Here is a 23,692-nt window from a genome sequence, read left to right as displayed (position 1 = left end):
TTTAGCAAAAGTAAACTGGCAGAGTATTTTCATTTCCTAATTGGGCCATGTCTGTCTTTCCGTTTTGTTCCACTTGACTGAGTCATGGATTAATTTGTTTCTAGTATTGCTTGCCTTTTGTGATTGGCCCAACTATGGGGAAAAGCACCCTTTGTTCCTTAGGTTTCCCTTGGCCAGGTCACATTTCAGCTACTCATTAAAACATGTATTTATTCTACTCTGGAGCACATTGTCTGGCCAACCATGAATTTATAGTGAAATGTAACAGTAAATTGTGCTCTGTGGTCAAAAATGCCAAATGAGACACACAGCAGCATAAAGGTTTCCAGCATAGGGTAGAATTAAAGAGCTTAGGACCAGTGCCTGGATTGTTGGCCATATTTTCACAGTGGCCAGTTTTGTTAGATTCAAACTTGGAGAGAGCTTGAAATCACTTATCTCAGATGTTTGCACTCACAACCACAAAGCCTCTGAGACACACAGAACTGATCTTATAATAAGCTCCAGCTGAGTTTACAAGCCTCTGAGCCTTTCTGAAAGCCTGTTTAGTTTAATGAGGGTTTTCAGATTTCAAAGCTCACACACCTTCACATAAAAACAGATGATTATGACCAAATTACGGAATGTTGTTCTCTGAGTGTGTTCCCCCAATATGTTCTCTTTTCAGTTGTCAGGCATTGTTTCAGTACACTTTTTGCCTTCCAGACATCATTTTAAAGTACGATTTTGCTAAGTTTTATTGTATATAGTTTCTATTTAGGCAGAATGTTATGTTCAATAAAACGGATTTTTCTCTTAACAGTTAAAGACCAATATGCATATTTTTATCCAATAATAAAAGGAACAATCTAGAAAAATGTAAACCTTCAGCTTCTGCTACCGTGACAACTGTCCTAAGAAGCTAGGTCTCCACCTTCACATGTGTGACCCGCTTCATAGGGCTCTACAACCTGTTTCTGAATGGCTTGAAGGGAAAGAGCCATGTCTATGAAACAGATGGATATAGGAGAGAGAATATTTATACTTTAGTCATTTTGATATTGCAGATTACCTTTATGATCACTTATAACACTATCTTCATTGAAAAATATAGTGTTTAAATGATAGCTTTAATATGTGCAGCATATTTTGGTATTATTCTACCTAATTTTTTTAATGTCTTCTCAGCCACCCTTAGAAAGAAACATAATAATAATTAGGATTTGAGGCATTCAAGCCTCACTTGAACACCAAATTATTTATTACATTGTAACCATCGTTTTACAAAGAGGCCACACAAAATGTGAGGTTCAAATGTCAGCAGTACAGAAACAGAGAGAAATGAAATATAGAGGGGTTCTTGAAGAAAGCAAGAGGCATGTGAATGAGACCAGAAGGCACTGGAATGGTGCTGAGCTGATAGAACCCTTGCCTCCTAAGCCTCTTGAGTTTTCCCACCTGACTCTTGCATCACACAAGCAAATTGACAACACATGAGTTAGAAGTCTCTATAAGGTTGAGCTATTATTCAGGGAAATGGTTTGCTGTTTCATCTTTCTCTCCAGCTATTATTTTCTTACATGCCCCAGCCCAAACACTAAATCCCTTGAATTTTTTCTCTACTCTTTAAATCAGAATTAGCTACCCAAGGTTTGGGAAAGGATATGGAAAGAGGATCTGTGTCTTAATTACAGTCCTGCATTTTAATAAGTATTTGTTTTCTAATCAGGGACAACCTTATAACTGTTACTTAAAGTTCCACCTAGTGTAGCTCAAACTGGAGCCTGAGAGTTATATGATAATTCATACAATTTGTATTTTTATTTCATTTTATTGCTTATCCTAAAAATGCACTCTTACCAGTTATGGAGATTACCTTTTTCTTTCACTTTTCTTGTAAAATGCAGTTTACATAGAATTAAATAGTCAAAATATTAAGTAGACAATATTACTATTGTCTATTTTAAAAGTGCATGAGGAGTAACTGGTTTGAGACATGGCCTCATGCCCTCTTGCTCTAAACAAATAGGAAAACAATACAAAATTTATAAAATACTGTTTTAAACATTGGCCAACACACCGCGCAGTAATGTGATCCCTCAGAAAAGGGAAACAAACAAAGGTAAGTACTACAAACACCTGAGCTTCCTGCCTAGCAGCAGGACCAGAGTGTAGTATAGAAAGGGAGAACCCAGGCAGAGCCTAATTGTCTCGCTGCTTAGAGAAGACAGAGATAAGAGCTCAGGGAGGCCAAGCCAACAGGATTTTGGGGGAATAATAATGGAAAGGTTGGACTTATAAAAAGAAAGAGCTCCAGAAATCTGTGTAAGGATGTGGTTTAGTATTTGACTGAATACAAATCTGTGTATGCATAGGGTGGAACTCTAAAGCAGGAGAAAAAGCAGTTGTTGGTAAGCTGTGAAATGACCACTTCCTGGGGCTCTCATAGGGCTGAGAGACATTCGAGTTTCTATCAAGCAAGTAGGAGAAAGTTCACCAAACACTTGGGAGAATATTTAGAGATGTTCAAAGAGTCGTTAGTACTAGGAATAAACTATCCCCAGAACAAAGACTGCTATAGAGCTGTCCAAAGCTTAAAAATAGGCCTTGAAAGGATAAAACTGATCTGCAATTAACTTAATGTTCTGCCAAGACAAATATCAATATCCATTAAAAAAAGACAACAGTCTAACTGCTCATATTAATTTATAATATCTGGCATCGAATTTACACATATAAAAAAGCAGGAGGCCGGGCACAGTGGCTCACAGCTGTAATCCCAGCACTTTGGGAGGCCAAGGCGGGTGGATCACAAGGTCAGGAGTTTGAGACCAGCCTGGCCAAGAGACCAGCCTGGACAATATGGTGAAACCCCGTCTCTACTAAAAATACAAAAATTAGCCAGGCGTGTGGTTGCAGTGAGCCAAGATCACGCCATTGCACTCCAACCTGAGCGACAGAGCTAGACTCCGACTCAAAAAAAAAAAGAAGAGCAGGAAAGTATGACTCAAAACCAGAATGTAAACAGTTAATGGAAACAGACCAGAAATGGTAAAGGTGATAGACTTGATGGAAAAATAAATCAAGGATTTAAATGAAAACATGAACATACTAGGAGAAAAATGGAACACATATAAAAGAACCAAACACAACTTTTAGAACTGAAAAATATAATATTTATATGAAAAGTTTACTGGGTATATATGGTTAGGCTTAGTGTCCCCAACCAAATCTATCTTGAATTGTAATCCCCATAATCCCCATGTATCGGGTGGAGGTAATTTAATCATGGAGGCAGTTTCGCCCATGCTATTCTCATGATAGTGAGTGAGTTCTTACGGGATTTAATGATTTTATAAGGGTTCTTCCCTTCACTCAGCACTTCTCCTTCCTGCAGCCCTGTGAAGATGGTGTCTTGCCTTCCCCTTCACCTTTGCCATGATTGTAAGTTTACTGAGGGCCTCCGAAGCCATGCTGAACTGTGAGTCAATTAAACCTCTTTTGTTTAGAAATTAACCAGCCTCAGGTATTTCTTTACAGCAGCATGAGAACCGACTAATAGCATATATTTAAATGGCAGATTAGACATTACAGTAGAAAATATCAGTGAACTGGCCGGGCGCGGTAGCTCACGCCTGTAGTCCCAGCACTTTGGGAGGCTGAGGTGGGCAGATCACGAGGCCAGGAGATGGAGATCATCCTGGCTAACACAGTGAAAACCCGTCTCTACTAAAAATACAAAAAATTAGCCAGGCGTGGTGGCGGGCGCCTGTAGTCCCAGCTACTTGGAAGGCTGAGGCAGGAGAATGGCTTGAACCTGGGAGGCGGAGCTTGCAGTGAGCCGAGGTTGCACCACTGCACTCCAGCCTGGGCGACAGGGTGAGACTCCATCTCAAAAAAAAAGAAAGAAAAGAAAATATCAGTGAACTCATAGCAACAGAAATTATCCAAACTGAACCCTCCCCTAAAGACAAAAACAATGGTAAAAATTTTCTAAATGTCATGAAATGTATAAATCTATAGTTCAAAGCACAGTGAACCTCAACCAAGATAAACTGAAAGAAAAAAAAACACTTCAAGGCACATCACTATCAAATTGTTTAAAGTCATTGATGAAGATTAAAACTGTAAAGTAATTAGGGAAGAAAAAACATTGCATACCGGGGAACAGATAACACATACTTCTCATCAGAAATAATTCAAAGCAGGAGACAAGGGAATTACATTTTAAAGAGCTAAAAACATTAACATACAACTCTATATACAACAAAAATAGCTTTCCAAAAAAAGATGAGATAAAAACTTTCAGAGAGAAAATCTGAGAAAAGTGTTTGCCATCCAGCTTATATGAAATACTAAAGAAAATTCATCAGATGGAAGAAAGTGATACCATGTGAAACCTTGGCTCTATACAAATCCATGAAGAGTGACAGAAATAGTAAAATGAGATAATTTTTCATTTTAAAAATTATTTTAAAGGTAATTAACTAAAGTAAAAAAATACTATTCTATTTTGGTTTTTCTAACGTTTGTGTATGTAAAAGACAGAAAAATAGCATAAAGGCAAGAAGAGAAGAAATGGAAATATACAGCTTTAAGGTCATTGTGTTGTGTGTGAAATAGGATAATTATACAAATAAACCAGGAGAGAAGATAAAAAGAAGTAAAGTATCAACAAATAATATCAAATAATATAGAAAAGGAAAAAAAGTAACAAAAAAACAGATGTAACAAACAGAAAAAAATTGGTAAGGTAGTGTCCTTAATTGCATATACATTAAAATATAAATGATAGAAACAACTTAAAAGGTAAAGATTGTTGGTCGAGTGCAGTGGCTCATGCCTGTAATCCCAGCACTGTGGGAGGCCAAGGTGAGCAGATCACCTGAGGTCAGGAGTTCGAGACCAGCCTGGCCAACATGGAGAAACCCCATCTCTACTAAAAATACAAAAATTAGCTGGGTGTGCTGTGCACACCTGCCATCCCAACTACTCGGGAGGCAGAGGCAGGAGAATCACTTGAACCCAGAAGTTGGAGGTTGCCGTAAGCCAAGATCGCACCATTGCAATCCAGCCTGGGCGACAGTGTGAGATTGTCAGACTGCACAAAAAGATGAGGGAGCCATATACATGTGTCTACAACAACTTTATAAAGACACAGGGATTTAAAGAATGACAACATAGTGCCATGGAAACATTAATTCTAAGAAGTTTAAAATGGTTATATGTTCATGAAGGACAAGAAATAATGCCAAATATAAAGAGGGACATCACATATTATGAAACGGATGAATTCTTCAAGAAAATGTACCAAGTTTCATTGTTTATACACCTAACGGGAGAGCTTCAGAACGCTTAAAGCAAATAATAGAATTGAAAGGAAAAAGAGAAAAAAATCGACAAGTATATGTGAAGACATCAATATTTCTTTCTCATTAATTTATAGAACAAACAAAATTATTAAGCAAATAGAAAATCTGAAAAACTATCAATCAACTTAATCTAACTGATATTTATAGAACTTGCCACCCAACAACAGCAGAATACACAGTATTTTCAAATGCACATAGAATATTCACCAAGTTTGACCTCCTGGGCCATAAAATGTCTTAGGAAATGTAAAAGTGTCAAATTTATGCAAAGTAGGATTTGGACCTTAGCAGAATTAAATGAGGAATTAAGAACATAAAGATACCTGGAAAAACTCTGAGTATTTGGAAATTACACAACACTCTTCTGAATAACCCATGGGTTAAAGAGAAATTCACAAGGGAATTTAGACTACATATATTTAAAATTAATTAATGGTTGTAGTTGACAAAACTTATGTATGTTTACCATATACAGCATCATGTTTTGAACTATGTATATTGTGGAATGGCTACATCAAGGTAGTTAACATATGCATACCTCACATACTTACCTTTTTTTTTGTGGTAAGTACACTTAAATTTTTCTACTCTCTTAGTGACTTTCAAAAATACAATATAATGTTATTATCTATAGTCACCTCATTATACAATAGATATCTTGAACTTATTCCTCCTAACTTAAATTTTATATCCTTTTTCAAACATCACTGACCATTTCTCACTCACCACTTAGCCCTGGTAACCACTATTCTACTCTCTGCTTTTATGCATTCAGGTTTTTTAGATTCCACATATGGTAGATGTTTTTATGTGCCTGGCTTATTTCACTTAACATATTATTCTCCAGGTTTAATCATGTCTGGAATGTTAGTATTTCTTTCTAAGGTTGAGTGGTATTGCATTCTGTATCAATACACCACATTTTCTATATATAATTTATTCATTGATGGACACTAAGGTTGATTCCATATCTTGGCTATTGTAAATAATGCTGCAGTGAACATGGGAATGCAGTTTTCTCTTTGAGAGCCTCACTTCAATTCCTCCAGATATTCCTTATGGCTACCCGGAAGTCAGATTGCTGGATCATATGGTCATTATATTTTTAGTTTTTTGAAGAACCTCCATACTGTTTTTATAGTGGCTGTACCTATTTACATTCCCCAGAGTGTACAGGGTTCTCTTTTCTCCATATTTTCATCAATACTTCTTATCTGTTCATTTTGTTTTTATAGTAGCCATTTTGACAGGGTTGAGGTAATATCTCATTGTGTTTTTAATTTGCACTTCTCTGAATGGTGATGTTGAGCAATTTTTCTTATACGTGTTGTCCATTTGTATGTCTTCTTTTGAGAAATATCTATTTTTCATATACCTATTGGCCACTAGTACATCTTCTTTTGAGACATGTCTATTCAGATCCTTTGCCTATTTCTTAATTGGATTATTTGTTTTCTTGCTATTGAGTTGTCCACAGGTGGTCTCTTCACTCTGTTGATTGTTTCCTTTGCTGTGCAGAGGCTTTTTAGTTTGATGTCTTAACATTTGTCTATATTTGCTTTTTTTTGTTTGTGCTTTTGGGGTCATATAAAAAAAATCATTGCCCATACCAATGTCATGGAGTTGTCTCCACATCTTCTAGTAATTTTATAGTTTTAGGTGTTATCTTTATGTCTGTAATCTGTTTTGAGTTTATTTTTATATATGGTATGATAGAAAATATTTTGAATTGAAAGAAAATAAAGACACAGCTTTATCAAAATTTGTGAAATATTGCTGAAGTATTTATTGCATTAAGTGGTCATATTAGAACTAAGTCTCAAATGTCTCAAATCAATAATACAAGCTTCCACTATAAGAATCTAGGAAGAAAAGAACAAATTAAAGTTAAAGAATGGAAATAATAAAGATAGGAAAAGAAACCCATGAAACTAAGTATAGAAAAATAATAGAGAAATTCCATGAAACAAAAGCTTGTTCATTACAAGAAAAATTGATAAAATTGACAAATTTGTTACCAGACCAAACAAAAAAGAAAGGATATAAGAAATTAATGAAGAGACATCACTAGAAACTGGATAGTCATTAAAAGGGTGGTAAGGGAATCACATGAATAACTTTATACCAAGAAATTTGACAACTTGGATGAAATGGATAGCTTTCTGAAAATAAACAAACTGCCAAAAGTCACTTAAGAGGAAATTGAAGTCTAAAGTGTACTATACAGATATTGAATATGAAGTTTTAAGCCCTCCAGCGAAGGAAAGTCCGGGCTTACATGGCTTCAGCAGAGAATTCTACCAAACATTTAAGGAAGATATAATACCAAGTCTGCACAAATCTTCCAGAATATGCAAGAAAAGAACCTCAATCCATATATTTTGCCCTATTCAAAACTTACCTCGAAGTAGATCATAGACTCAAGGGTAAAATTTTAAACAATGCAATTTGTAGAATAAAATATAGGAGAAAATTTAGTTATGCAAGGATTTATTAGCAAAAGCATGGCCTATAAAGAAATACATGATAGAGTGGGCTTTTTATAAATTCACAACTTTTTGTAGCAATCAGCAAAGCATTTCTAAAATGTATATGGAAATTCAGTGGTCCTATATCCAAAACAATCTTGAAAAGGAAAAAACATTGGAAGGCTCTCACTACCTGAATTTCAGGCTTAGGATAAAGCTGCAATAAAAAAAATATTGTGTTGTTATGTTTATTAAGAATAGACATACAGCTCAAACATGAATTTATCATATGTCCCAACAATGCTGCTTCTGGGTATTTACCCACAAGAAACGGAAACATGTACCCACTGAAACACTTGTACATAATGTTCATTGCATTTTTATTTGTAATAGCTGAAAACTGGAAAAAAAGACTACAATGTCCATCTGTGGTTGAACTGATAAACAATTATGCTAGATCCATTTAATGAAATACTAATAAATAATAAAAGGAGAAAGAACCCAAATGTATGTATGAATGAATCTCAAAAACTTTATAATAAGCAAAAAAAGCCAGCCAGAAAAGAGTGCACATAACATATTTTATGATTTCATTTACATGAAATTCTATGTCAGACAAGGTTAAACTAGGGTAACAGAAAGTAGATCTGTGCCTGAGGTTAAGATTATTGGTTGCATAGATTGCAATAAAACTTTTGAGGCTGATGAAAATGTCTCATGGCTTGATTGTGATTTTGGTTATATGGGTAGTTATATTTGTCAAGACTCATAGATTTATCCACTTATATCAATTTATTTCATGTAATTTATACTTCAATGAAGTTGATTTTTAAAATAGTGCATGAGGTATCCATTGTTTTTTAAAGTGGAGAAAATGTTATTTTTATTTTCCCTTTGTTTCCTTGTGCTCTAATAGTATTATTGGAGATATTTCTAAAAAAAATAAAGTGAAGTAAGTTTTTTTTTTCGTTTAATTAGCACACTGGAAGCAGTGACATCATTTCAGCTGTTGTGTTTTTTTTTTAAGGAAGTTAACTTTACTAAGTGACATGCAGAAATAGTTTTAAGCCTGGTCATCAGCACTAAGAGCAATAAGATGTTCTCATTATATTTATTTTTAGTTCATACAAAATGATTCATGTGAATTTAGCCCCTAATTCTAAGACTAAGAAAAAGAAAGAGAGGTTTATAATGTATTGTTTTTATCTCCAGCAGGTATTAGATTCTGGACATTTCTCCCCGACAGTAGCTTCTTAAAGTCCATCTATATTGACATAAGTGTCAGATCTGTCATCAATTCCATGATAAAGAAAGACAATTTTCTTTTTCCCTGAGTTTGCATCTTTTCCCGCTACATTACAAATGCCAATTTACGGCAGAAATAGCATTTTTTAATAATTTATGTGAACAAGTGATTACAAGAAAAGGGCCCTTTTCACATAATAAATTAGCCTAAGTTGTTTGCTTTAACAGAAACCCTCCATGCTGTGCAGGTGGACCTTTTCTTACACTGCTCATGAGATTGTGGATTGACACATTGCATGAAAACCACATGGAATGCAGTAGGGGCAGCAGCAGAAGGGAGAGTTGGGTTGCCTCCCCTGATCTCCTGATCAAAGGACCTAGGTAATGCTACTGCTCACATACAGAATATGTTTAGATTTGTTCTTCCATTTTTTTGTATCCTCTTTTATTTCATTGAGCAGTGGTTTGTAGTTCTCCTTGAAGAGGTCCTTCATGTCCCTTGTAAGTTGGATTCCTGGGTATTTTATTCTCTTTGAAGCAATTGTGAATGGGAGTTCACTCATGATTTGGCTCTCTGCTTGTCTGTTATTGGTGTATAAGAATGCTTGTGATTTTTGTACATTGATTTTGTATCCTGAGACTTTGCTGAAGTTGCTTATCAGCTTAAGGAGATTTGGGGCTGAGACAATGGGGTTTTCTAGATGTACAATCATGTCATCTGCAAACAGGGACAATTTGAATTCCTCTTTTCCTAATTGAATACCCTTGCTCATGGGTAGAAAGAATCAGTATCATGAAAATGGTCATACTGCCCAAGGTAATTTATAGATTCAATGCCATCCCCATCAAGCTACCAATGACTTTCTTCACAGAATTAGAAAAAACTACTTTAAAGTTCATATGGAACCAAAAAAGAGCCCGCGTCGCCAAGTCAATCCTAAGCCAAAAGAACAAAGCTGGAGGCATCATGCTACCTGACTTCAAACTATACTACAAGGCTACAGTAACCAAAACAGCATGGTACTGGTACCAAAACAGAGATATAGATCAATGGAACAGAACAGAGCCCTCGGAAATAATGCCACATATCTACAACTATCTGATCTTTGACAAACCTGAGAAAAACAAGCAATGGGGAAAGGACTCCCTATTTAATAAATGGTGCTGGGAAAACTGGCTAGCCATATGTAGAAAGCTGAAACTGGATCCCTTCCTGACACCTTATACAAAAATTCATTCAAGATGGATTAAAGACGTTAGACCTAAAACCATAAAAACCCTAGAAGAAAACCTAGGCATTACCATTCAGGACATAGGCATGGGCAAGGACGTCATGTCTAAAACACCAAAAGCAATGGCAACAAAAGCCAAAATTGACAAATGGGATCTAATTAAACTCAAGAGCTTCTGCACAGCAAAAGAAACTACCATCAGAGTGAACAGGCAACCTACAAAATGGGAGAAAATTTTCGCAACCTACTCATCTGACAAAGGGCTAATATCCAGAATCTACAATGAACTCAAACAAATTTACAAGAAAAAAAACAAACAACCCCATCAAAAAGTGGGTGAAGGACATGAACAGACACTTCTCAAAAGAAGACATTTATGCAGCCAAAAGACACATGAAAAAATGCTCACCATCACTGACCATCAGAGAAACGCAAATCAAAACCACAATGAGATACCATCTCACACCAGTTAGAATGGCAATCATTAAAAAGTCAGGAAACAACAGGTGCTGGAGAGGATGTGGAGAAATAGGAACACTTTTACACTGTTGGTGGGACTGTAAACTAGTTCAACCCTTGTGGAAGTCAGTGTGGCGATTCCTCAAGGATCTAGAACTAGAAATACCATTTGACCCAGCCATCCCATTACTGGGTATATACCCAAAGGACTATAAATCATGCTGCTATAAAGACACATGCACACGTATGTTTATTGCAGCACTATTCACAATAGCAAAGACTTGGAACCAACCCAAATGTCCAACAATGATAGACTGGATTAAGAAAATGTGGCACATACACACCATGGAATACTATGCAGCCATAAAAAATGACGAGTTCATGTCCTTTGTAGGGACATGGATGAAATTGGAAATCATCATTCTCAGTAAACTATCGCAAGAACAAAAAACCAAACACCTCATATTCTCACTCGTAAGTGGGAATTGAAGAATGAGAACACATGGACACAGGAAGGGGAACATCACACTCTGGGGACTGTTGTGGGGTGGGGGGAGAGGGGAGGTCTAGCTTTAGGAGATATACCTAATGCTAAATGACGAGTTAATGGATTCAGCACACCAGCATGGCACATGTATACATATGTAACTAACCTGCACATTGTGCACATGTACCCTAAAACTTAAAGTATAATAATAATAAAATAAAAAAATAAAAAAAGAATATGTTTAGATTTATGGAGGCATCTCTTATTTTTGAATATGCCAAAACAGACAGACCCAGTTTTTTGCAAACAAATTGCCATTGTTATGTGTAATAGTATTGGAATAAAGCGACTCCCATTTTTTATGTTATTGGATTGCTCTAAATCATCTGAAAGTGCACACCTCTTCCCACCTATATTTGTTAACCACTTTACTGCCAGAACTTATTTAAATCTTATCTCATATTCTCTTGTTTTCTTGCTCTCTAATTAGAAAACTGCTTGACCATTACTGCCCCCATGATCTATGTGATTTCTTTCCTTCTGATTTGGAGTCTTCCGAATATCAACTCTACCATTTATTTATTTTTTAATTTTGAAATATTTTAATGATCTAGATACTTTGAACTTTTCTAATTCGCTTGTATTTGTGCCCTGAAATGTTTAAAACAAAATATTTGGAAGGATTTTGACATTTACACTCTCGTGGTATTTGTATTTGCAGTTCCCTGAATGTGGTTTCTATGGAATGTATGATAAGATCCTGCTTTTTCGCCATGACCCTACCTCTGAAAACATCCTTCAGCTGGTGAAAACGGCCAGTGATATCCAGGAAGGCGATCTTATTGAAGTGGTCTTGTCAGGTAGTATACTTTTATACCTTTTCTTTATCCATAGATTAGAAGTTGTATTTGAAGAATTCTTGGGCATATGTTTTTAAGGAAACAAAAAGCATATCTCAAACTCAGCTCCAACAGAAGATGTTGGAGCTCTGTCCACATGAAAAAGGGAAACAAAAGGTTTCCCTTTAATTGGCTGTGTCCACACCCAGTACTGCTGCTCCAATCATGTCTCTTGACTTAACGCTTCCTCCCAGCCCCCTCTCAGCCTCTAGCAACATACAGATGGCGTCATTCAGCACCTTGAATCATTTGGACAGCAGCAAAAGCAAACAAGAAACTCACCAACAGTGAAGCTAAATTAGCTGTCAGGGCTGCAAATGTACAGAATGTGTGGAAGCCAAGAAATAACACCAGGGCTAAGAAGCCTTTGACTTACTAAGGTCAAAAGTACAGTAGCTATGAGGTAAGCCAAGACCAAGGAGGAAGCCAGAGCCCAGGAGTTAGAGCAGGTCAGGTCATGCCATGTGACGCTAGTTAACTCAGTCCCTGAGAAATGGCTACGTTTGCCTCTGCTCACATTTGTATTTCTTGTTTAGGATTTAGCAGTTAGTAATAGGACTGTGCCTAACCAAACAGAAAAAAAAGAACGTATTTAACCTTCTTAAAAAGCACCAGAGAACAACAGTAGAGTGGAGATCCTTACGGTGATACTCAATGCAATGATAATGTATCCAAATTTTTATTGTTTATTTTTGTTAAAAAGAGAATAATTATTGAGAAACTTGGATTGCCTTGCTCTTTTCTCCTCTCCTGCCTTCTTTGTTTACCATCTCTTTGAATAAAAGAAGTCCAGTAGCATTACAGAGCCTCAACTTTATTTCCTCAAGTTCCTCAACTTGTTCAGAGCCCAGTACTTGGATGCACTGGTTATAATTCAATTTGTCTTTGTTTTGTTCACTTTGCTTTGATTCAGTCTAGTTCTCTTTTTATCTTTATTGGTTGCCTACAGTTGTGTGAGATCCTGGGATTGCCACAATTTCATTGTGTAGATGGATCCTATAAAACAACTTTTTTGCTAGATAAAGGTAATTATTTTTCTATTGCCTGTAGGGTTGCCAGTTGTTAAATAAACAAACTAAAAAAGCAAAAGCTTTGATGGTTTTTTATCACTTTTCTTTAAGAAGTCACTTGCGTTGTCTGGGTTTTCCTTTTTCCTTTCCTTTGGCTCTTTTGACATTTGCTTACTGCACCTGACCTCTCAAAACTATGGACTAGACATGTTGTTTTCTAAGTTTCCTGTTTCTGAACACTAAATTAATTATTCAGGGAAATCATGCACTGGATCAGTTCTTGCCATAATTCATATTAAACTCATAGCCAGGCTGCTTTGTAAATAATGTAATATGTCTTATGAGTCCTTTTGCCTTGTGTCAATGTCCAGAAATATATGAGGACTTTTAAGATTGCATTTCTAAATATAATGTATTATTCTTTCTATTTTACTTTTGTTATCAAGCACTTTAGAGTAGTAGCCGCCAGATTGAATGCAACCTGTGTGTGGGTGTATTTATGTAGGAGAGGACTGCTTATTTGCATGTTATCCCAGCATTAATGAGCCAGACCTGCTCTTCCCTCGTGTTGACCTTATGTAGCCCTCTAGAATTCCCTTGCTGCATGAGAACAGCATTCTGCTTTTCCTCTCCCATCTTTGCAAATTGAGAACTTCATTGTGTGCATGCCCCACCTCCCCTGCCATCCACCCTTTATGTTCCATCTCTCCTGTTTTCCTGGCCACAGTTGTTGAGAGGGCATTTAAGAGCAGCCCATTTCCTTACCTGCTTTCCCAGCACCAGACTCCAGAAGGGCTCCCTTACTCTTACCACCTATTTTGCTGGAATTTAAAAGGAGCTATTCTCTAACATTTTAATTCTAGTTTTGAACAACATAGTGCCATTTTCCCAATGTCATTGACTCTTTAAATTATTCAGTTATGTATATCAATTACACACACACATACACACACACATGCACACTCAATTGTGTTTAGATCTCCTGCACTTACCTATAACCATCGGCAGCAGTATTCTCTCAGCTCCTCTCCCACTCTATTGCTTAGCATTGTGATTTGCTCAATAAATGTTTATGTTTACAATAGTTTTTTAAACCATCCCACCCCTTTGTATTACAACCCTGTTTCTTACCCATATCTCTTATCTCTTTTCCCTTAGCCTTTTTAGGCCTTGAGTCTATTGTGATCAAATGCCTGATGTTCCTTTCTTTTTCCTGGTCTTTGTGTCTTCCTTGCATCCTGACTCTCCTGAAGGTGATGCCCCATTTCCAAGAGGCTTTGCCTCTTATTTTCCTCCACTCTTAGTTGAGGAGTTGAGTGATATGGCCCTCTTCTGATTTCCCATTGCCATTTAATTATTTATGTCACCTTCTTTGCAGTGAAGTGTTTTATTTTCTTTGAAGACTCATTTCCATTTAAGTATGGCAATAATCGTTGTCAGATTCCTAATTTTACTTTCCATTTTAAGCACCCATTCATCCTTGGTTTTGTTAACATGCGTGTTTATGATTCTTCAGATTCCTTATTATTTATTTTTGTTATCAGTCACCCATAGTGCCATTCCTGACTTCACCAATAAGACAAGGCTCCAGCTTCAAAATCTCCACTTGGTAGCACTCCTCTTCTCCTACTCTAGCCTGTCCATCTTGTCCATCTCTACCAAGTGCACATTCCTATTCCCTGTCTTTTTCACTGTATTTTAATCACTAACTCCCTACCATTTTTGACCATATTTTTCTATTTCTTTTTTCTCCACATAGCATGCTACTTATAATATTCATGTCTTACACCACACTTTGATGGAGTTTCAATGACTTTGTATACCCAGGCAGGGCCTGCAATACCTGTTAGTAATCTGAATTACTCTACCACCCATTTTTGCCATTCTTCTCCTGAGCCACATAGGACACACAGTTCCCAGCCTAGCTGACTAAATGCAGATCCAACTGTCACCTGGCCTAACCATTGTTCAGCAATCTTTTCCCCACCTCATCCTTCTGTTATCCATAGGTACGAGGTTCTCAATAAATATGTTTGAGTTCACTTATTAACTACTGGCTGTGAGAATAAAGTTACTACATATACACCATTTTGTAAAAATACCGATTTGTTGTAAAATATTATTTCTAGATATATCCTCAAAAATAAACTGAACTTCAAGTCTTTTTGCTATGCATTCTTTTGACCCACATAAGAGAAATTAGGGCCTATCAAGTGAGTAGGATTGTACCATGTTATAATTTGTGGCAAGGCGAGTGATAGCAGCCAGGACACTTCAGGCCATAGGTGCAGGGGAGCTTGGATTACATACTCATTCCTGACCTAGTCCCTGAAGAGGACACGAAGGGTGCTGCATTTTCCTTCTGAAGCCTGTAGTTTTACTGTTAAGTTTTATTTATCCAAACTTTCTTTTTCCTTATCACAAATTAAATTTTACTCTGTAGTTTGATGGAAACATAACCTGGTTGTTTTTATATTTAACTAACAATCTACCAGCAGGAACATTTTCTGACATAGGACTGCAGTAAAAATGAGAGGAAAAAATAGGGAAAAATTTCAAGGTTAATTTTGTTTCTTCAGACAACATCAAGATTTTTTTTTTCTTTGCTTGTATCATTTTCTGCTCAGACTTTTCATCATCTTTTAACTGCTTTGGGAGTGAAAACTAACCAAGCTGCTTCTGGCTAATTTGCTGATTTTTTTCTCCCTCCCTTTCTTTTTGAGAAACATGACTAGTGTGAGCTAGTACATTTAAACACAGTAAGCCAGGAAAAGATTGCTCATGAGTAGATGGATTGGGTTATTGAGGAAAAAAATAACAACTGCATGAAAGTTCCCTACCCCACCTATCCCCACTGCTGGCAAATTCTCTTTGTGTGTTAAACAAAGGACTAGCATTCTTATTATTGTTAAGAAGTAGGAAAACACTGAACATGGAAATTTTTTTTTACCAGAGTCAAGTTCCACTGTATGGTACTGAACTGTAAAATCAAGGTTATGGAATGTGTTTGAAGCCTTCTTCATGATGGGCCTCTATCAAATCCTGATAATTCAGCCTTAGCAAACAAATTAGTAACAGGACTACATTTACATGACTCAGACAGTTTGTTTGGTTGGTTTTGGCTTGATCTCTAATAATTATCAGTGTGTATATGTGTGTGTTTATGTCTGTATGTGTTTGTATCTTGTAGGTAGTTAAATAGAGACTAGGAAAGGACTACAAGAATTCCTCAAATAAAGTCACAGTTTTAAAAGTTTGAGAGATAAATGTTGAATCTTTCCTTCTTACATTTAAGGTTAAAAAATAGATGTTTTTCTTGGACTTCTTTCATTATAGATTTACAGTAGATTATCTTGTATTATAACTTTTGCAAAAAGCTATTTCCACATGTAGTTAGTTTTTGGTCCTCACTATCAAGAGAAGGGAGCCTCATTGGAGAGCTGGCACTGTAGTCCAGGCAGAAGAGGCGTGGGCCTATTCTCGGGCCATGACAGAAGAGCTGCAAATGAGGCAGAGAGGTCAAGAAATATTTTAGAAGTAAAATTCAACAAACATAATAACCATTTTGATGTAGTTGATGAAGGAGGAATGAAAAAATGAACAGAACTCTCAGGAGAGCTACAGCTATGTGAGAGTGTGATGACATTTCCTTTATCCCACCCCAAGTCTTGCCCTCATACATTGTTCAATGTGTTTGCCAAATGATTCATGTACTTATCTGAGGGGCTGAAGAACTAATTTCTCAGGAAGGTAGTACCATTGATTTTCTTTGTGATTTTGTACAAGTTGCAAAACCTCTGGGCTTCAGGAATTTATTTATTTATTTATTTATTTTGAGACAGATTCTTGCTCTGTCACCCAGGCTGGAGTGCAGTGACTCTATCTTGGCTCACTGCAACCTCCATCTCCTGGGTTCAAGCAATTCTCCTGCCTCAGCCTCCAGAGTAGCTGGGATTACAGGCGCATGCCACCACGCCCGGCTAAATTTTGTATTTTTAGTAGAGACAGGGTTTCACCATATTGGCCAGGCTGGTCTTGAACTCCTGATCTTGTGATCCGCCCATCTCGGCCTCCCAAAGTGCTGGGATTACAGGCTTGAACCACCGCGCTCGGCTTGGGTTTCAGGATTTTTTTGTTTGTTTGTTTTTTAATCAAACAAAAAGCTTCTACTAGATGAAAGTATCATACAGCGATAATATTACATGCATTCTATTTTTGTTTTCATTCTGGAAGTAAAGTATTAGGCATGAGGATAGAGTATAGTTTCCAGAGCCAGAACATCTGAGTTCATATCCTTTATCTATTCTTCACTACTTACATCATTGCCAAGACTTGTAATCATCCTGTGCCCACGTTTCCTCATCTGTAAAATGGGGATAACCCTAGCACCTATGTTTTAAGGTGTTTACATAAATGAAAATAAATTATTGCTTGTAAAGCACCTCAGACAGTTTCTATACAAAGCGACTCCACAATAAATGGAAACTATTAAGATTGCTTCTTCTCCTTACACTCTAAGCAGCCTTTAAATGTGATGTGTATGCTTATTAAACATACCACAGAAGGGAATCCTGGTCCTTTAACTTTGGAAAATGTTGGGCTAAACAACTTTAAAGGGATTATTTGCTGCAAGACTCTTTAGAACTTTGGTGCATGCTAATGTGAAGCATAACTCTCCAAAATCATGCCCGAGTTCACTTTCTCACGGAATACTTTTTCCCCTCTCTGAGCATCTGGTGAGTCCTGGTTCAGGAGGCCACTCTAGAGATACTCCTCTGGGTGATGACCATGGAACAAATTGTCTGAGAGGATCATCCAGTCTCTCTGCACAGAGGGGGAAGATTTGAGCCATAGAAAAGCAGGAGTTAGGAAGCATGAAATCTTTGCTTACATAATATCACAGGTTTCTGAAGCAGTTTATATAAGTAATTTGTTTCCTTCACAATGACTCTGGAAAGTAGAGAAGTCAGATATTTGAAAAGCAATAGAATATAAATTGTAACTTGCCTATGTCCTGCAGAGAGTAGGAGTAACACCAGAGCTTGAATCTAAGTGTTCAGTCACTATTAATTAATACCATTTCAATACCATTTAGCCCTTTGAACTTGAACAAGTAAACAGAAATAGTTGAGGACTTGTTCAAAGAATTCCTATTACAGTAAGAGTTTATATTTCAGGGACCATTGATGATATTTGTAACAGCAAAAGTAGCAGTGAGCTTCAGGAACCATTGAGATGATGTTTATCATAGACCATTATCACCCTCTTCCTCATAAAAATGTAAATATTTAATTCATATACTCAAACTTTAATGACGTTAAGAAAACCCTGAAGGTTCTTCTCTATAGTTATAATACAAAATATAAAGCAATATAACAGTGCCACTGCATCACCAGGATCCCATCATAAGTTCACAATTCTGATCAAAATGGAGATAGTGTCTTAGGGTCACTATATTTAAGAAATCCTTATAAGCGTGTTTTACTCCTACTATGATTCAGTGCCTAAATCATAAACCAGAAAAAAAAATATGGTAACAACATTTTATTAAGCTTCTTTTTTCTTTTATAGAAAGTGCAAATTACTGACTTTATATAGTATTGTACCAGTTATATTAATTTCTCTTCGATATAATATATTGGTTAGCAATGTAGCAATATTTTGTCTTCTGTGAAATTTAGGCAAAAGATAAAAACCCCAAGAGTGATATAGTAAATCATTGTATTATTTCCTCAAAAGTACATTGCTTAGATATAGTTTTTGTTTGTTTGCTTTTAAGAAGGCAGAATTAATTGTGGGCAACACCTTCTCAGCCCTACTACTACTTGGGCAACTAAGGTTTTATAAGAACTGGCCTTCAATGCTCAATCTATATTTCTTTGCGTTTGTACTTGGACATCTAAGTGTTACAGGCTGAATGGAGCCAACTCTTCTCTAACTTCAGTTGCAATTATCTTTGCAGGTGGTTTTGTAACAGTGGAAAATTTAAATGTGAAAATACACATCATTTCTCTTTTCTCCCAAGTATGGCTTATGTTAAATGTGGTGTTTCCTTTTTGTGATTGTTAATATTCTGTTTCCATTCTTATCTTTCAAGTAAACCTGTGTATTAGTCCATTTTCACACTGCTATAAAGATACTACATGAGACTGGGTAATTTATAAAGAAAAGATGCTTAATTGACTCACAGTTCCACATGGTTGGGGAGGGCTCAGGAAACTTGCAATCATGGCAGAAGGTGAAGGGGAAGCAAGGACCTTCTTCACATGGCAGTAGCAGAAGTGCCTGTGAGAGCTCAGGGAAAACTACCATCTATAAAACCATCAGATCTTGTGAGAATTCACTCACTATCACGAGAACAGCATGGGGGAAACCACCTCCATAATTTAACCACTTCCCTCCCTCGACACGTGGGGATTACAATTCAAGATAAGATTCGGGTGGGGACACAAAGCCTAACCATATCAACCTGGTTTTAATGTCTTTGTGCCACACTAAACCATTTTCTCAGAGAAGAGAATGCAGACAGCAAGCAGGTTGGAATGTTTCCATGGACTCCCACTTTTCCCTAATTGTGACTTCAATAGGGATATTGTGCTTGGAGCACTTCTTCCTCACTTTGATAGTTTTCTTGGTTATTTATCTCCTTATAAAGTGGATTCCCCAGGGAGGAGATGGAGAAGCAATGACACAATAGTGCATTGTTTCTCCATCTGTTTTTCCTCAAGCACCCCTAAATATCAAGGCAGAAGGAAGAAATTCTGTCCAGGTCAATTGGGGAATAAGACAAACCCGGAAGTGAAAAGTCTTTTGAAGCCTCTTATTTCATATGAAAATTTTATGCACATTTTCCATTCTGCTGCATTATATTCTTCATGCCGTATGCTTTTAAATAAATAATATTTCTTGCCACATATTGTTCTTTTAGAAATAATAATAATAGTGATGTTAGTATAACAATAGTGATGGTAATATAACAATAGTGATGGTAATATATTTATGATATGTTATGCACTGTTCCAAGTGCTTCACATATTAACTCAGAAATATGCATCATATTTATGTTGTGTCTCCACATAGCTTCAATTTCATAAGTAGTTGATTTTCAGTCAATACTTTGGTTTCAGTCCCAGAGTTGCCATTTATTTCTTATATAATGTTCAGCAAGTCACCTCATTTCCCTGAATCTTGATCCATCTGCTATAAAATAACATTAACAATATCTCCAATATATGGTTGGGCTGTAGAATTCATGAGAATAAATATGAAGCATTTCACAAGGTGGTTGCCAAATGTAAAGTACTCAATCCTCTCACCCCACCTCCACCCCACTGCACTACACATTTCTTGAAATAGGAATGATTTGTTTTAATATTTGAAACTTTAGGATCTGGTATATCACATGCAATCAATATCTATTTATTGAGTGAAAGAATGAATCCTTAAATCAATGAAATGTACAAGCCAGCAAATACATGAATAATTAAATTGATGTCCTATATATGATATCCAAAAGTTAATGTTGTTGTATAGGAATTGAATTTTAGTGTCTACCGTTAGTTCTTCTTGACATAATCTATTAGTAAAATTAATATTATCATCTGATTAATTCTTTTTTCTTTCTGGACTCTTGTTATCTTCTAAATATTGTCAAAAATATCTTTTAGAAAATTGTTTATTTATTTTAAAAAGTCCTGTTTTTAAACATTGCAGTTTCTTTCACAGTATTTCTCAAGCAAAATTATATTTAATTCATGGAATACCGATTGTTTTCCTAATTTCTATGATTCCTGGATTGTGTTCATCACCATGACCAAATAACCCCATTTGCTATTGTACTAAATTCACTCTTCAGTGAATCAGTTTTCCCAACCATTGCTCTTTTCTTCCTAAATATTCTTGCTTTCTTTCTGAGATGTATTCAGTAGTTACTCCTTTTTGATGTACCCCCCAATACTCATCTCATTTGACTTCATCAATTTATTCATTGTCTTTTCCTTTCTGGAGCCTCTGTGTTTCATATCTTCAGTACAGCTCCTAAGAGGTGGCCCTGAAGATGGCCTTGGGCTCTGCCCTTTCTATTTCAGAGTCTGGAAGGAAAGAGGATTGATATCCTGAGGTCTGGCTGACCTCTCCTGCTGTCCCTTCTTCCCCTCCTCCTCTGTAGTTTTATCCATTTAGCAGAACAGCTGTCCCTGCCTAAGGGTCAGCTGGCAAGACATACAGAAAAAGTTGAGTCATGTGCTCTGGAACTGGATTCTAAATCTCCATAGATCTCTGTCAGCAGTACATACCGTGGTTTTCATGGAAGGACATATCAAGCTCCTCTCTTCACACAGAATTAGCCTAAGGCCTAATTCCTCAACATCTGGCAAGTGGATTTTCAGCCAGAAATTATTGTTTCTCCTTCTCTTCTCTTTTCATCTATTACTGTGCTAATTGAAGACAGTATTATAACTGTCACCCATGTAAACAGGAAAAGAACACGAGGGCAATGAAAACCACACAAAGGGGACTTTTGTCTCTATGCTCTGGTTACTGTGAAGCTAAAAATTCCTTATATTTGCTTCTTAGAATGGAAGTTTAACGGTCTGGTCTAATTTATGTAAGTGCCATGTTAGGGCCTTGATGGCATAACAGGACTTTGGATATTAAGAATCATTCTAAAAAATATAGTAAGGCATTAGATTGTTATTTTTGCCTTTTTATATAAATTGGCTTCTAAAACGCACGTGGCTTATTTACTAAATTTGACTCTGGATTATTTGGGGTTTATTTTCAAAAAATCACAATCCATGTCAAAAATGAAAGCTTGACACATAGGATATAATGAAATGGATGAGTTATAGAATCTGACAATACTATGAAAAATGTTTTAGGCAATTACAGTATCTTGCAAAGAGGGATTATTTTGGCTCACTTCAATAAAGAGGTGATAGGATTTGTTTTTAGTTAGAATGTTTGAAAAAACCTTTGGTTTTCTGCTGAGTTGGACAGCACAAATTTCTTGTGCTTGAGGCTTAAACTAGAGAATAACAATGTTTGGGTTTTTATTTTGTCTATTTGTTACAAAAATATGAAATTCCATTGATGAGAATTGGCTGAGAGATATGCAGTGCAACCATTTATCTAGGTCTGCACAGTTCATTGTGGTAGCTTTTAACCATATGTGACTATTTACATTAATTAAAATTAAATTAAAATGCAATCCTTAAGTCACAATAGCCACATTTCAAGTGTTCAATAGAGACATGTGGCTAATGGCTGCCATATTGATATAGAACATTTTCACTATCTGAAAAAAGTTCTATTGGACAGAGCAACTAGATAAATCGAATTTTACTCCAAAGAGGGTACAAACCTGGATCACACTGTTTACACACATGCACAGCCTGCAGAAATACTTTTACTAAAATGACCTTCAATGTGACATATTGAATGATGTTATGAATAACACAGTTGTAAATTTTGGTAGCATATTTATTTATTTTATTATTTATTATTTTTTTAATTATACTCTAAGTTCTGGGGTACATGTGCAGAACATGCAGGTTTGTTGCATAGGTATACATGTGCCGTGGTGGGTTGCTGCACCCCTCAACCCATCATCTACATTAGGTATTTCTCCTAATGTTATCCCACCCCTAGCCCTCCATCCCCCAACAGGCCTCAGTGTGAGATTGTTCCCCTCCCTGTGTGCATGTGTTCTCATTGTTCAACTCCCACTTACGAGTGAGAACATGCGGTGTTTGATTTTCTGTTCTTGTGTTAGTTTGCTGAGAATGATAGTTTCCAGTTTCATCCATGTCCCTGCAAAGGACGTGAACTCATCCTTTTTTATGGCTGCATGGTAATCCATGATGTATATGTGCCACATTTTCTTTATCCAGTCTATCATTGATGGGCATTTGGGTTGGTTCCAAGTCTTTGCTATTGTGAACAGTGCCATAATAAACATACGTGTGCATGTGTCTTTATAGTAGAATGATTTATAATCCTTTAGGTATATACCCAGTAATGGGATCGCTGGTTCAAATGATATTTCTAGTTCTAGATCCTTGAGGAATCACCACACTGTCTTCCACAATCGTTGAACTAATTTACACTCCCACCAACAGTGTGAAAGTGTTCCTATTTCTCCACATGCTCTCCAGCATGTGTTGTTTCCTGACTTTTTAATGATTGCCATTTTAACTGGTGTGAGATGGTTATCTCATTGTGGTTTTGATTTGCATTTCTCTAATGACCAGTGATGATGAGCATTTTTCATGTTTGTTGGCTGCATAAATGTCTTCTTTTGAGAAGTGTCTGTTCATATCCTTCACCCATATTTATTGTGGAAGTGTCATGGAAGAAATTGTTCACTATATCACCCAGTGATTTCCTTACAGAACAAATTTCTCATACCTTAGTACCCCAAACAGCTCTATTTTATGAGAAATATTACTCTTATTACACCTAATGTTAGTTTTTGGTTTGGTTTTGGACTCTCAAATCTAATTTGTAGGCTGCTTTTAATAATGGTATAAGTCAATACTGCA

General features: G+C 36.4%; 1 protein-coding gene across 5 annotated transcripts in view; it reads left to right on the top strand.

Annotated features, from left to right (window-relative positions):
* The window catches only part of PRKD1 (protein kinase D1), a 361,380-nt gene that overhangs the window by 194,102 nt on the left and 143,586 nt on the right, over nucleotides 1–23,692 (top strand). For 4 of the 5 annotated variants that reach the window (XM_002824640.5, XM_063715550.1, XM_009249000.4 and 1 more), the window contains exon 2: nucleotides 11,964–12,102. In XM_002824640.5, the coding sequence (XP_002824686.3) occupies nucleotides 11,964–12,102 (139 nt within the window). Of the gene's footprint in view, nucleotides 1–3,393; nucleotides 3,461–11,963; nucleotides 12,103–23,692 lie in introns of those variants that run through there. The other variant, XM_063715551.1, reaches the window with a different exon arrangement.

This window comes from Pongo abelii, chromosome 15 (assembly GCF_028885655.2).
Source record: "Pongo abelii isolate AG06213 chromosome 15, NHGRI_mPonAbe1-v2.0_pri, whole genome shotgun sequence".
NCBI classification, from domain to species: domain Eukaryota; kingdom Metazoa; phylum Chordata; class Mammalia; order Primates; family Hominidae; genus Pongo; species Pongo abelii.
This window is presented reverse-complemented; position numbering and strand designations above follow the sequence as displayed.